This window comes from Momordica charantia (assembly GCF_013281855.1).
Source record: "Momordica charantia cultivar OHB3-1 chromosome 4 unlocalized genomic scaffold, Mcharantia_2.0 BLBB01000004.1, whole genome shotgun sequence".
In the NCBI taxonomy this organism is placed as follows: Eukaryota; Viridiplantae; Streptophyta; class Magnoliopsida; order Cucurbitales; family Cucurbitaceae; genus Momordica; species Momordica charantia.
This window is the reverse complement of record NW_028275162.1, coordinates 22,017,697-22,033,635: the sequence shown is the minus strand read 5'-3', so window position 1 is coordinate 22,033,635 and position 15,939 is coordinate 22,017,697. Positions and strand designations below refer to the sequence as shown.

General features: G+C 34.5%; 2 protein-coding genes across 2 annotated transcripts; both read right to left on the bottom strand.

The window, feature by feature from the left end:
* Positions 1 to 30: 30 nt before the first annotated feature.
* Positions 31 to 4,268, bottom strand: LOC111011857 (cytochrome b-c1 complex subunit Rieske-4, mitochondrial-like). The gene is made up of 2 exons (XM_022285782.2): positions 3,931 to 4,268; positions 31 to 876 (listed from the first exon to the last, which is right to left on the bottom strand). Exons 1-2 carry the CDS (start codon positions 4,118 to 4,120, stop codon positions 233 to 235), a joined length of 834 nt encoding a protein of 277 aa, XP_022141474.1. The 5' UTR covers positions 4,121 to 4,268; the 3' UTR covers positions 31 to 232.
* A 1,179-nt stretch (positions 4,269 to 5,447) lies between these two features.
* On the bottom strand, positions 5,448 to 9,867 carry LOC111011937 (cytochrome b-c1 complex subunit Rieske-4, mitochondrial). The gene is made up of 2 exons (XM_022285938.2): positions 9,513 to 9,867; positions 5,448 to 6,303 (listed from the first exon to the last, which is right to left on the bottom strand). The coding sequence occupies exons 1-2, from the start codon at positions 9,700 to 9,702 to the stop codon at positions 5,660 to 5,662; spliced, it is 834 nt and encodes a 277-aa protein (XP_022141630.1). The 5' UTR covers positions 9,703 to 9,867; the 3' UTR covers positions 5,448 to 5,659.
* Positions 9,868 to 15,939: the final 6,072 nt, after the last annotated feature.

The following is a 15,939-nucleotide window of genomic DNA, read 5'->3' as shown; positions in this document are numbered from 1 at the left end:
TCTCATCATCTAATCTATACCTTTCACTCATTCAGTCAAATTATTCAGATTCATTCATGCACCAAGCAATGACAGTTACAGTGTTCTCATTGCATAAAGATTTCAAAGGAATTTGAGGAGAAAAGAAACAAAACAGGTCTGCAAACAGATTCTTTGCCATTTATCTGCTTTTAAATAAAAATTGGGGGTCGCTCGGACCTCTGTATTACCTCGAAAAGAAGAGCTTGGTTTCTTAACCGATCAAAAGCTTGTTGTCCTCCAAAAAGGTGTAGGTGGGTACCTCCAAATTGTAGGGTGCTGGCCCTTTGCGGATCCTACCAGAAACATCGTAATGAGAACCATGGCAGGGGCAAAACCACCCACCATAGTCTCCAGCATTTGGCAAGGGGATGCAACCGAGATGTGTGCAGACGCCAATCACGATAAGCCATTCTGGATTCTTAACTCTTTCTTCATCCTGCTGTGGGTCACGAAGAGATCCAATGTCCACGCTATTTGCTAAGTTAATATCGTCCTCAGTTCGTCGCCTGATGAAAACTGGCTTTCCACGCCACTTGACAGTCACGGTGGAACCAGGCTCGATGCTTGAGAGGTCAACCTCGAGCGAGGCCAGGGCAAGAACATCCTTACTGGCTGACATGCTAAGAACAAACTTGAGAACAAGGAGACGAATCAAGGAAGCATAGACAAACCGACCACCTGACAAGACAAAATAAGCAAATGCACGCTTGCTAGGATCACCCGGAGGAAATCGCTCGTGATTGTAGTCGTCATAGACTATCTTTGAAGAAGGGTTCTTAACAGCTGCTACAGTTGCAGGAATATCCATAATTAAGCTGTCCTCCTTCGTTGAGGTGAATGCATCAGAAGCAAAACCTAACAGAGAGTCATTTCCATAAAATCATGAAACCACGCCATGGTGGAAAGAAATAATCATGCATAAGGTGTTTAATCACAAATCAAAATTGAAAAGCAATCACCTAATCAATCATCTGGACAGAATGCACAAGATTTTGTAGTTTTTTAATTTAAAAAATGGTACTTTTTTCTCACAATTTCTGTACTATATTTTTTACCTTCCTTAAAGAAACCTTTGAAATCTTCAGCCAAATTACTTTTTTTTTTATATAAGAAACAATAATATTTCATTCAAAAAGAAGAGGAGCCCAAAAAAGGCAGAAAAACAGCCTAGAGGCAGAGGGTCGAGGTGGAAGTACAAAAACAAAATTAAAGCTTTTTAAAACTACTCTTTTTAGTTTTCACTTAAATTTTGAAAACATTTTTGAAAAGTATAAAACAAAACAAAGAAAGTGCTAGGTGGAATTAATATTTATAAGATTAATTTTCAAAAGCTAAAAGCTAAAACCAAGTGGTTATCAATCGGTAATTGATAAAGAACGATATAATTGCAATTTTTTGTTTAATAAGCATCAGATACAAAACCATTTCCAGTGTGTTAATAGATTTCTTGCCACTATTTCTAACATTGTCAACTTTCATACAGAGATAGGAAGTAAAACTCCATAATTAGTAATGTACAAGTACATAGAGGAGAATTTACTATAACATTTGATTGTAAAACTAGTTGTGAATAAAGGAGGATCTGCAAAACCATCCATAACCAAAAAGGTCAGCCATAATGGCCAGTCAATTTTGCAAGATTGTATACAAAACAACTGATAAGCAGTTCCACATTGGCATAAGCATCTTAAAAAATTTTGATCTGAATTAGTTGTTGTATTACTTAAACAAGTGGTTTCAATGTATATTACAGGGGCTTAAAAGGTCAGCTCACAAGATAATAAAAGCATCATGAAATTGATCTTTCTCAATTTATGTTGCCTGATTTTTGGAGCAAATTTAAGGATTGTCTACGTTAGTTTAAGTAAATTCATCTTCAGGGCCCAAGGAATAGGATTAAAGTTTTCCAATCTTTTAAAGTAGAAATGTCTTTACTTGGATTCTCCTCTTTGTCAAAGTTAATACAGTGGATATTCTTCAAAAGAAAAACCCTTCTATGGTGTTTTTTCCTTCCATTTGCTCTCTGTCTGGAAAGTCTTGTGAGTTCCAGCAACATATGTTCTTTCGGTGCTCTTTTTCGACTACTTGCTGGAGGCTTTTCTTCGAGATCTTTGAGGTTTCTTGAGTTTTTGATTTCGAAGTCGCAAAGAACGTTCATTCTCTGTTGATTGGCCTGTGTCTCGCGTCAAAGGCGGGTCTTCTTTGGTGTAATGGAGTCAAAGCTGTGTTGTCTGATATTTGGTTCGAGAGAAATCAGAGGCTTTTCAAGAGGAAACGTCGAGATCCTCCTAGCAAAGTTTAAGGCTTCCCAATGGTGTGCTCTTTCCAATGTTTTTGTTAATTACTCTCTGAGTATGATTTGTTCTAATTGGGAGGTTTTTATAACTCCCCCTTAGCTTTTGTTCTTTTTGCTTAGTTTGTTGTTCTGTTTTCCGTTTTGTTTATTTTCTCACTACTTCGGAGGTTTGTATCATTGAACAATTTTCTGTTCCTTTTCATTAAATCAATGAAAAGTTTGTTTCTTGTTCAAAAAAAAAGTAGAAACTTTGAAGTTATTTCATAAAGGATTATTTTTTCCTTTTGCATAAGAAATGGCATGATGCAGTTTTTCTAGGGGCACGGTTTGATTTTTTCTTATTCTAAATCTAATACTTCATTGTTTCATTCAAGTAAGAGGATCAATTATCCTCATACCTTCTTATACTTAATCTCAAACTAATTCATTAAAAATATTCTGATATAAAAATATAAAATACTGCAAGCTAAATCTTGTTTGCTCCCTTGGAAGGGATTCCTCCCACCTCCTGCCCCCTAGGCTGTTCTTTTTTGTGAATACAAAATCTCTTATTTCTTATAATAATAATAAAAAGAAAGAAAAATACAAGGGCTTAAACATAGTAGATAACAATTATACTCGCACTTTTATTAAGATGAAATGATGAAATGAAAGAAAAAACAAATGCCATACAAAAAAACAAGCTTGACAAAAGAAGACCTGCCTATAGAAAGGATCTTCAATCCAAAAGAACAACTCTTAACTGATAATTACAAAAAATCTTTGATGCCGACACCACTTGAAGGAATTAAATGTAATAATATCCCAAACTTTCTCCCAAGGCCTCTCAACCCCCTCTAGAATCTGCTATTCCTCTCAAGCAAAACATCCCACAACAGACATTCTCTATCCCGAAAAGGAGGAAAAAGCTATAATCTGCCAGAACTATACTCTTTCAACAACAATAAACTATACCTCAACGCCCAACAAATAATCTGTTGATGGGGATTCCATATTGATATTGGTGAGTTTTTAAAAGAAACAATACATAACTTTCTAAGCACAGGAACTATGGGAAACGCTAAACTGAATAATTTTAATCTCCTTTAGAAAGGATGAGATATAACCTCACTCACGCCAAAACTTCTGTACTAGAAGAATCAGCAACAAAGTAGATGAATAATATCGTATAGTTTTCAGTGATTATAACATAAACGACAAAAAATAAAGCTAAAGTCTGAAAATAAAACAGTGGAAGATTAAGAAATGAACGAAGAAGAAACAATTGCTTCGGTAAAGTGACATCGTTAAAACGCCCCGACGTAACAGTAATAACTATCACATTTTGAAATTATTTTCAAAACGAGAAACTAATATGCAAAAGCTGATCCAAAATAGACGATTCAATGAAGTTATACATCAATCACCATAAACAAGCCAGTCTTCGAATTTGAATCTGGTAAGATTAGATTCAACATTTTGTTTAATAAAAATCCATATTTATTTATTTACTTCAACAATAGATTTCACGAAAACGCGTCACATATCGACAAAAACAAACCCTAAAAGACACCATAAATCAACTGGGGGCAAGAACGACAAAAGCTCAGGACAAAAAAAAAAGTGACTCTAACCTCTGCAATTACGATCAAAGTGAAGACCGAAAGGGAAGGTGTTGAAGGAGGCGACGGATCTGAAATCATTGGAAGGGACGGAATCAGCGGAATCAGCGATCTTCTGAGAACCGGAGAAGGAAGAAGCGAGAGTGGGCCTAAAATGGGAAGAAGAGAGTGAAGAGAGCCTTCGAGCCGCAATCCTCAACATCTTCGTCTACAAATCGAAAGCTTCCGTCGTGAAAAATGTTTTGGGAATCGGAGCTTCGAGGTGTGTTGAGAATTCAGAGGGAGGAGGAGGCGACAGAATTCGAAGGTATATGAAGCTTACAGAATTTTGACCCCCGGTCCCTTTTTGCTTAAGGCGTGGAACATTTTTTTTCTTTTCATTTTATTGCAAAATTATACAAAATGCACTTAATCTAGTTTCACTTAGGGTATTAAATTATCCTAAAAAAAAATTTAGGGCATTAAATTTTTGTTTCAAAAAAAATTAGGGTATTAAATTTGCACAGCATTGATACGAACTGTAAATGGTGAATCGATATTTCCACAGTATCCAAACAATTGACAATTTAAAAAAATATATATCAATAAAATATCTTTAATAATAATAATAATAATTTTAAACTTATTTAAATATTTTTTATAATTATATCTTTTATATATATTCTTCCATCTTTTAATTTGTTGCAAAAAGTAAAAGACCCTAACTACAATTTTTAATTATATTTAAACTTTCAAAACGAAGGGACAAATGGTAAAATCAAATAGGTATATTATGGTCCAAATCAATACCAAATAAATAATACAAAATAGCACTAATACCTGTAGTTAGTTTTCAATCTTGCTTGTGTTCATGTGTTGTACGTTTTAACAGATATTGCTGTTAAAGGGTTAATAGAAACAAATTAAAAAAAATTTGAGGGTGAAAATTTGAAACTAGCCACATATGTTATGGATATTTTGTATAATTCAACCCTAACTTGAATATAAGTTTTTTATATTTACTTTTAATCTTGTGTCTACCCACATAATTTCTATCATTTACAAGTGTTTTAATCTATCATTATAATTTTTAAATTGATTATTCTCACAAAACAACCATCTAGCTATACTACAATTGATTGTCAAGAAATGGTGACCACCATAGGTTGAACTACTAAGTCCTATTCTATTATTAATTCCAATTCCATAAATTCTACACAGAAAACCATATTTAAATCAACCATTGTGAATTGACCTAGTAGTCAATAAGTACCAATGATCCCTAAAAAATAATAATATTAAGTACCAATATAAATAACAAGGAAAATAAGAAGGAATGAATTCAAACCACCAGCTAGCTGAAACACTCAAGAATATATATACATATATATTTGAAAAAAAAAAAACCATTTTCCACTTCAACTAGCAATATACTACCAAATATTACAAAATCTCACTACATTGATACTTCTTCCACATACAGGGCAAGAAGAAGCCGCCCAGTAGAAATCAAATATGAATGTGCATGTCTTGTCCACCACACCAAAATGTTCATTTTTCATTTTCCTTCGTAGTATTATTCACTCATTCAGTTAACTTATTCAAGATCCATTCATGCACCAAGATACCACAGTTACAGAGTTCTCATTACATCAAGATTAACTCAAAGGAATCGAGTGAAAAAAAACATATGTCTGCAACAAATCTTCGACATTATCATTGATGGTTCCAACTACAAACCCAGAAAAACGAGCTCGGTTTCTTAACCAATCAACAGCTTGTTCTCGTCCAAAAAGGTGTAAGTGGGTACCTCAAGGTTGTAGGGCGCTGGCCCTTTGCGGATCCTACCAGAGATATCGTAATGGGAACCATGGCATGGGCAAAACCACCCACCATAATCTCCAGCATTTGGCAAGGGAATGCAACCGAGATGTGTGCAGACGCCAATTACGATGAGCCATTCTGGATCCTTAACTCTCTCGCCGTCCTGCTGTGGGTCACGAAGAGATCCAACGTCCACACTATTTGCTAAATTAATATCGTCCTCAGTTCGTCGCCTGATGAAGACGGGCTTTCCACGCCACTTAACCGTCACAGTGGAACCAGGCTCGATGCTTGAGAGGTCAACCTCGAGTGAGGCCAGGGCAAGAACATCCTTACTGGCTGACATGCTAAGAACAAACTTGAGGACAAGGAGACGAATCAAAGAAGCATACACAAACCGACCACCTGTCAACACAAAATAAGCAAATGCACGCTTGCTGGGGTCACCGGGAGGAAATCGCTCATGATTGTACTCGTCATAGACTATCTTTGAAGTAGGATTCTTAACCGCTGCTACAGTTGCAGGAACATCTGGAACTAAGTTTTTTTCCTTCGATGAAGTCAATGCATCAGAAGCAAAACCTGGCGAAGAGTCATTTCTATAAAAATCATAAAATCATCTAAACCATTTAAACAATTGCTAAAGTCGGAGTTTAAACCATTCAGTTTCAAAGCCATTTTTCTGCTTAACTAGTAACAAATACAAAACCAATTATAACATGCCAGTACACATTTTCCAGGGAAAAAGTTAAAAGCAGGCATCTAAACTGTTTCCAGAGTGCTAACAAATTCCTGGCCAATATTTCTGTTGGTTACTTCCATACAAAGTTAGGGAGTAGAACTTTGTAATCAGTTACATGCATAAAGAGCAGATACTGATTTACTATAATATTTGATTATCAAAAGTCAACAACAATTTGAACTTAGAAGTACAACAGCACAAGTAGCTACGTGCATAAAAAAGAGATAAGAATAAATGTCCAGAACCAAAAAATTCGGTCACAATGGCCATTCATAATTGCAATAGTGAATACGAGACAACAGTAGTTACCACATTTGAAAATGGTGTGATTTGAGTAGTTTGAGCATCTTAATAAAATTTGATATGAATTGGTTGTTTCTTATTCGTGTAATTTCAATATGTACAAAGATTGGCTCTCAAGGTAGCAAAATAAGAATCATTATGAATTATTCTTACACGAATTTATGTTGCCATATTATTGGTACGAAATTTAATGATTTACTATGTTAAGTTTGAATGAGTTCAGTCATCATGACCTATGAATAGCATTAAAGTCTTGACATCTTTCTGTGCAGTAAGTTCGAAGCTTCATAAACAATTATCTTTTCTTTATGGATAACAGATTACAGGGTGCAATTTTTCTAGGAGTATGATCATTTCTTCATTATTCCATTCAATGATTCAAGTAAAAGGTACAGGGGTAAGGGGAGTTTGAGTTAGTTGGAAGGGAGAATATCTGTTTTTCTAAGGTCAAATGGGTCGTGGGTCATGTGAGAGAGGGAGATTGTAATAATTCGTCCTCCCATGAAGTTGCAAGCTTTGAAAGAAATAATAACGCCACTGAGTCTCTTTTAAGGGAGTGCGGACAGAGCAATTAAGGGGGAAAACTTGTCTTCCTCCACTTTCTTCAATCCCCTTTCTGTTTTCTCTAGGTTTGTGAAGGGTTTAGATTGGCATCCCATTCTAGATAAGGATAGGGAAAGGTTAGAGGCTCTTCCATGTTGGGAAGATAAGGAGATGATTTTTAACTTCGATGGTAATAACTAAGTTTCTCAAGATGGCGGAGGCGATGCTGCTCTGATAAGACAGACATTAAAGAGCAAAGAGACTTGGCCCTAAGCTCGATCCCCCCAAAGCAACGGCTCCCCAAATCCTTCTCAGCCACACACCCATCTGCTGCCTCAACAAATCCATCTTTACAGAATGGACAAACATGTTTCAACTACTTTAGTAATAACTAAGTTTCTGGGAGAGGACTTTGTCTCGTTATCATTACAGATCATATTGTCGGATGGTGAAAGAGGTACCATACAACCCGCTATTTCAGGACAAGGAGCTCAATGATGAAGGAGGTGTTAAACAATCCACTATTTTAGGACAAGGGGGACCCACTGGTGAGCCACCCTTTGCAACTTATGGAACATTTGGCTCAAGAAATAAGAGAAGCCTTTAGAATTGGGATAATTAGGGTGACTAAAAGCTAGGATTACGTTTAAGCTCTCCCCAATCAGACCTAGAGAAACTCCTATTGTTAGAGCTGATTTCATTTCTTCTTTTTAATAGCTGTCAACTCTTCTATTTTCTCCCTACTGAGTCTCGAGTCTCTGTCTATCTAGAACAGCAACAACATACCTTGAATCACTTGTTCTCGGAGAGCAAACTTTCATCTATTTTCTTCCCATCGTTCTATTCTACTATATGGCAAATAAGGGCCTGGACTATTGAAATGCCTCATTTTAGGTGTTTATGGCCAATGCCTCTTTTTAGGTGTCTAAATTCTCAAATATTCAAGGCTTATTTGTATTGTTTTTTTCTTTGGGACAGAAACAAAAAAGAAACAACCCAAATGGAAAAGACAATTGCTTAATCTTTGTAGATAACAACTATACTCTATCAACAACAATGAACTGCCCCCAAATCACTGCTGCTGCATAACATCCGTTGATCAAGATTTTGCAAGAGTTTAAAGTGAATTAGTGCACTGAACTCTATTAGTACGGAAAATAACAACTCTACTAAACAAAAATGAAGTATACCCCAATCACTGCTGCTGTATAACATCCGTTGATCAAGATTTGGTGACTATTTAAAATGAATTAGGTCACTGAATTATATCAGTACAGTAATCGGAAAACCTTAAACTGAATAATTTTAACCTCCATTAGAAAAGAAAGAAATATAACTCTCGCACTTAAACTTCTAGAATGGGCCACTGATCTGTAGATCATACATCTCAATGCAAAGAAAAGGGAAGAATCATAAATAAATAAATGAGGAGAACAAGTAAATCAAGACAGAGCAACCAAATCAAATTATACCAAAACCTTGTACCATTCGTAACATCAATGTCTCAGTTCAAGATGTATCTCCACCAAAGCAATACAACCAATCGAAAAAATAAATAATTTCAAAAGAGGCGGAGAGAGGTACAAGTCTCAGCTATATATGATATGAATAACGGCATATAGTTTTGGGTGATAATAATGTAAAACCACCAGAAATAAAGTTAAATTTTTTGGAAAGGAACGGTGGGAGATTCAGAAATAAACGAAGAAGGGATTGCGTCGGCGAAGAGATATCGTTGTATTGCTTACTGCAAAAATACAGCCTGTAAATAACTTTTCACATTTTCACATGAATGAATGATAACCCAGTATGCAAACATGATGGAAATAACAAGTTAAAGACTTCGAAAAGAAACGATGTTGCTTCGGCCAAGTAATATGCCCCAAAACTACAACCCGCAAACAACTTTCCCGCCTTCACATTGTTTTCACAATGACAAATTAATATCAGAAACATGATTCAACCTGATCAATTCAACCGAACAGCAGATCAATAAAGCTGAATACCGATACCCATCTATGGGTATACACGATTAAGCAACACAAGCAAGTGACGGAACTGCAAGTCAGATACTGAATAAGGATTGACCTTTCGAACAGCGTAATTAAACGAAAGGTATCGCATCCCAATTAAAAACAAACCCTAAAAGGGACTACGGGCAGGAAAAACAAAAAAATTCAGGGAATAAGACGCAAACTCTAACCTCTACAGCTGCGATCAAAGTGATGCCCGAAATGGAAGGTGTTGATGAAGCCGCCGGATGTGAAATCATTGGAAGTGGCGGAATCGCCGGCATCGATGATCTTCTGAGAACCGGGCAAGGAAGAGACAATAGTGGGTCTAAAATGGGAAGAAGAGAGTGAAGAAATCCTTCGAACCGCAATCCTCAACATCTTCGCCAAGAAAATCGAACCCTTCCGCCGGGAAAGATGAATTGGGAAGCAGGGCTTCGAGGGATATGGAGTATTGGGAAGGAGGCGACAGAACCGGCTTTTTTTTCCCAATTCGCTGGAGAAATTTGACCTCAACTTGATTTCGCGTAGTCGGTGAGCATTTTGATACGTGGTTATTGTTCTTATTTTTATTATTATTGTTTCTTCTTTTTTTTCCCTTATTTTATTTTATTTTTTGTGCAAAGGTTTTTCTTTTTATTTCCCGCAACTAGTTGCATTGCAAGTTAAGAAATCATCTTAGCTTGGCTCTTGTATATATATAATTTTCTCCTGTGAAATGATTTACCTGAGTTTGGCGTATGAGTAAGCTCTTTCCTGCCACGTGGTCACCCTCGTGAGGCCATGTAGGCTTTGTGATCCACCTAATCATAAGGAATCACGAGGGATTAATACCTATGTAGTCAAGTCAGGAGTATAATTGTTTGTATTAGAACGTCGATGGTCTTTAGCCAAATGCCAAATAGTGGCGAAGGACCTTGCACTGTTTAGCAATCTGCAATGTCCATCGATTACCACACAAGACGATTGTACGGTGATTCAAGAGATACACGTCATCAAGTATCTTTCCACCGTAAAATGAGGAAAAAAGCTTTTCCGAGAAGTACACTAACTTCTAACGACTAAATCTCTTGCCCTCCTACCATATTCACTCTAATGGATGGACTTAGACATCAAATGATGTTATGACAATCATCGCACCAGTGTTGAGTTTGATTGACTATAGATACCCTGCAAAGTGATCGACGTTGTAAACTCACTAGATCTAACCAACTCAATTCGACGAAATTTTGGCACCAAGAACTTGAGTTCAAAATCATTAATATTAATTTTAAATCTTATGACGTGAAATTTCAAACAAATTACTTTAATTGTTTCTCTTGATTTAAATAATTAATATATTTATTTATTGTAATTAATATAATTATATTTTGTTGCTTTTGTTGAGATTTTACTGACAAGAAAAATAAAATAATTTGTTACTGTTGACTTTTAATATTGATGTATTGATAAATAATTAAGATAAAATATATATAACAAACTTAAATGAGTAATTCATATTTCTTAAGATAACAAACAAGTTGCATAACTTAGTGAAGGGTCATCATGGATGTCCGATTCGAATCTATGTGACATGATCGATAGATAGAAAGTCATATATTTCATACATCTCATAATATTTGTGTCGTATAATTATCATAATTGTTAATCTAAATAGTAGAATATGAAATTATATATGACAAATAAAGTATTCGTATCGAGTTTTCAACTCCAAAAAGCGATAGCAAATGCAAAATGTAACTAATGTGACTAATGATATTTCCTCTCACCAACGTCATTACGTATTCGCTATTTTCTACTCATAGAAATAGGCAACTAGTAGACATCACAGATGAACCAATCATGAAATCAATACAAACAAAATCAATCTACAATACTACATTATTTTGGATATAGACACAAACAACATTCACGAGAGACTATATGACAATGCTCGATATGTATAGTTTAATTGGAAGAGATTTGTTAATTTAATTAATAAGACAAATTAAGTATTTTGAAACGATTTCAATTTCAAATAACAAAGGTTGTGTCAATATTGACCTAATTTTACAGTTTCATCAAAATAAATTTTATTAATTACAGCCTTAAACATTTGACCAAATAAATTTAAATTACAAAATAGAGACCAATACAAAATTAATGGATAACTTTTGTTCAAATTGGTAAGTTTGAGAGATCAATTTAATGGTAAAGTGACAAAGTTTAATTCTAAGTAATGTCTAATTTTAAGTCATGTTTAATTATATATATTAGTACATTTGGGTAGATTTTATGTTGTTTTCGTTCGGTTGAAATTGGCAAATAAATGCACCAAAAAAAAGGTAAATAAATGTACCGAACAAAAAATAAATACTGCAATATTTACACAAAGTCTAAAGTCGAACGAGAGTAAAAATTTACTGTGAAAATTAGTTTTGAAGAAGCTTCCCTTTCTCATGTACCCTCATTGCAAGAAGTAGCAATTAAATTTATTTTGGATACTAAAGAAAATAATCTCCTGTACTAAAAAAAAAAAAAAACTCATAATAAACGATGTCGTAATGTAATATTTAAAAAGTATATACCCGAAAACTCGAAAATGTTTTCGATTTAAACGGCTGAACCCCGACAGTAAGTAAGAACACAAAAAATAAAAAGTAAAAATTAAAGGACTTTTTTTTTTCTAAAAAATACAAATAAAAAAAAAAGAATAATAAACGGCTTTGACGTGGAGGTGGAGCGTGTGAGGGTACTTTCAAATTTCAACTCTGTTAGTGAGCGAAAAGTGGCAGGGGCAAAAAGGGAAAATCAAGAAAGAGAGCGTTATAATGTCCAGAAAAAAAAGAAAAAACCGTTGGAGCTTGCGATGCAAGAAAACCAAAAAACATGGCGATGAGATTTAGGGTTTCCTCTGGTCCTTTCTCTCCCAGTCTCATCCCTTTTCTTTCTTCCTCTTCTTATGAACGGGTAAAAGTCGAGAAGATTATTGAAATCTCCGTAGTCTAAAATGGGATATCGTGTCCCGTGCCTTACCTCTCTTACTCATCATCGATCTTCTGTTTTGGAGGTATTTTTCCCCGTTCACTATTATTACTGTTGCGTTTGTTGATACGTATTGGCGTGAATTTCGTCGATTCATTATAAGTTCGAATGGGAATATAGATAGTCTTTGAATGCATGGTGATTTTGTTCATGGATTTATGTTTAATTCGGTAGGGTGTATACATGCGAAACTTGTTGGTGGGGTTTATTCGGTAGTTTCTCTGGATTGATTTTTCGTCCTTTTGTTTCGAGTCGCCTTTCTTTCAAACGATCTCATGATCTGTTAAATTCGGGGTAGAGCAACAATCCGTGAAGCACAACGTATGTTCGAAAGTTGTTCTTGAAATAGGAAGAGCTCGCATAGTACTGTTTCAGTCTATTATATTATTGAAAATTTTAAATGATTTTTGGTATCTTTAAGATCCTATAGCACGTAATCCTCTCTGTTGATGTGTCTTATCACTAAAGTTTTTTGGCAATTTCAAATCTAGGAGTTGACTATCTTGTTTCGAATTTAGATGATTGTTTTGTCATGCATGGTCGGATTCTGTGCAACATTGGATTGCTTTATACATGCCCATTGTGATAATATGGGATTTTCGTTTTGGTGGTCCCTTGCATCCTGCTAGATTTGTTAGAACGAAACCCAAATTATTTATTTTTTTGATTGATGACATGATAGTTCAGTGGAAATGCTAACTGTTACTTAATGTTTTGAGAATATTGGATGGAATCATAGTTGGACTAATGTTCTCGATAAAACTTCCAGCATTAAACTCTTTTCAAAGTATCATATTTCTTTGCTTAAAGTTTCAAGGGTTGCTTTTTTCGAGTGAGATACTATCTACAACAAGCGATAATTTTTTTATCCTCCTACTATAACTCTTATTTACTTGATGGTTGGGTTATATGTAGTTGAAGATTTGAAACTATTGACCCATTGGTTTGTTGATTAATGCTCCTTTGTTCCATTAAAGCAATCATGAAAGAGGTTTAAGAGGATCGATTTGGAATCATTGGTGGGATGGTTAAGACAAACTATGCATTTGTGGGAGGAAAAATAACATTAAGATCTTTTCAATTTATCATATTTCTTTGCTCTAAGTTTCAAGGGTAGCTTTTTTTTCTAGTGGGATATTATCTACAACTCTTATTTACTTTGATGGTTGGGTTATATAAAGTTAAGGATTTGAAACTATTGACCAGTTAGCTTGTTGATTATGCTCATTTGTCTCATTAAAACAATAATGAAATAGGATTAAGAGGATCAGATGGTTAAGACAAACTCTTTTCAATTTATCCTATTTGTTTGCTCTAAGTTTCAATGGTTGCTTTTTTCAAGTGGGAATGTGGGATATTATCTAACACAAGTGATAATTTTCTCATCCTCGTACTATAACTCTTATTTACTTGATGGTTGGGTTATATGTAGTTGAGGATTTGAAACTATTGACCAATTGGTTTGTTGATTATGCTCATTTGTCTCATTAAAGCAATCATGAAATAGGATTAAGAGGATTGATTTGGAATCATTGGTGGGATGGTTAAGACAAATTATGCATTTGTGGGAGAACAAAGAAGCATTAAACTCTTTCCAATTTATCCTATTTTGTTGCTTTATGTTTCAAGGGTTGCTTTTTCGAGTGAGATATTATCTACAACAAGCGATGATTTTTTTATCCTCCTACTATAACTCTTATTTACTTGATGGTATGGTTATATGTAGTTGAGGATTTGAAACTATTGACCCATTGGCTTGTTGATTATGCTCCTTTGTTTCATTAAAGCAATCATGAAATAGGATTAAGAGGATCAATTTGGAATCATTGGTGGGATGGTTAAGACAAGTTATGCATTTGTCGTAGGAAAAAAAGCATTAAACTCTTTTAAATTTATCCTATTTCGTTGCTTTAGGTTTCAAGAGTTGCTTTTTTCGAGTGGGATATTATCTCAACAAGCAATAATTTTCTTATCCTCCTACTATAACTCTTATTTACTTGATGGTTGGGTTATATGTAGTTGAGGATTTGAAACTATTGACCCATTTGCTTGTTGATTATGCTTCTTTGTTTAAGCAATCATGAAATAAGATTAAGAGGATCAATTTGGAATTATTGGTGGGAAGGTTAGAGAAATTATGCATTTATCAGAGGAAAAAAAGGCATTAAACTCTTGAAATTTATCGTATTTCGTTGCTTTTAGGTTTCAAGAGTTGCTTTTTTTTGGGTGGGATGTTATCTACAACAAGCGATGATTTTTTTATCCTCCTACTATAACTCTTATTTCCTTGATGGTATGTAGTTGAGGATTTGAAACTATTGACCCATTGGCTTGTTGATTATGCTACTCTGTTTCGTTAAATCATGTATTAAATAGGATTAAGAGGATCAATTTGGAATCATTGTTGGGATGGTTAAGACAAGTTATGCATTTGTCGGAGGAAAAAAAAGCATTAAACTCTTTTAAATTTATCCTATTTTGTTGCTTTAGGTTTCAAGGGTTGCTTTTTTCAAGTGGGATATTATCTACAACAAGCGATAATTTTCTTATCCTCCTACTATAACTCTTATTTACTTGATGGTTGGGTTATATGTAGTTGAAGATTTTAAACTGTTGACCCATTGGCTTGTTGATTTTGCTCCTTTGTTTAATTACAACAATCATGAAATAGGATTAAAAAGATCAATTTGGAATCATTAGTGGGATGTTAAGACAAATTATGCATTTGTCAAAGGGAAAAAAAGTATTAAACTCTTTTCAACTTATCTCGAAGGTTGCTTTTTTCGAGTGGGATATTATCCACATGAAGTGATAATTTTTTCATCCTCCTACTATAACTCTTATTTACTTTGATGGTTGGGTGAACTTCCTTTTTCTAGTGGGATATTATCTACAACAAGTGATAGTTTTCTTATCCTCATACTATAACTCTTATTTACTTTGATGGTTGGGTTATATAGTGTTGAGGATTTGATATTATTGACGATTATGCTCCTTTGTTTCATTATAGCAATCATGAAATAGGATTAAGAACATCAATTTGGAATCATTGGTGGGATGGTTAAGACAAATTATCCATTTGTCGGAGGAAAAAAGGCTTTAAACTTTGTTCATTGTATCCTATCTTTTGCTTAAAGTTTCAAGGGCTTCTTTTTTCTAGTGGATATTATTTACTACAAGCGATAATTTTTTTATCCTCCTACTATAACTCTTACTTAATTTGACTCTTCGACGGTTGGGTTATATGTAGTCGAGGATTCGAAACTATTGACCCGTAAGCTTGGTGATTATGCTCCTTTGTTTCATTAAAGCATTCATGAAATAGGATTAATCGAATTTATTTGGAATCATTGGTTGGATGGTTAAGGCAAATTATGCATGTTTTGAAGGAAAAAAAAAAGCATTGAACTCTTATCAATTTATCCTATTTCTTTGCTTAAAGTTTCAAGGACTGTTTTTTTTCCTCGTGGGATGTTATCTACAGCAAGTGATAATTTTCTTACCATCCTATTGTAACTCTGATTTAATTTGACTCTTCGATGGTGTGGTTTTGTCTATTTGAGGATTTGAAACTATTGACCTCAAACTATTGAC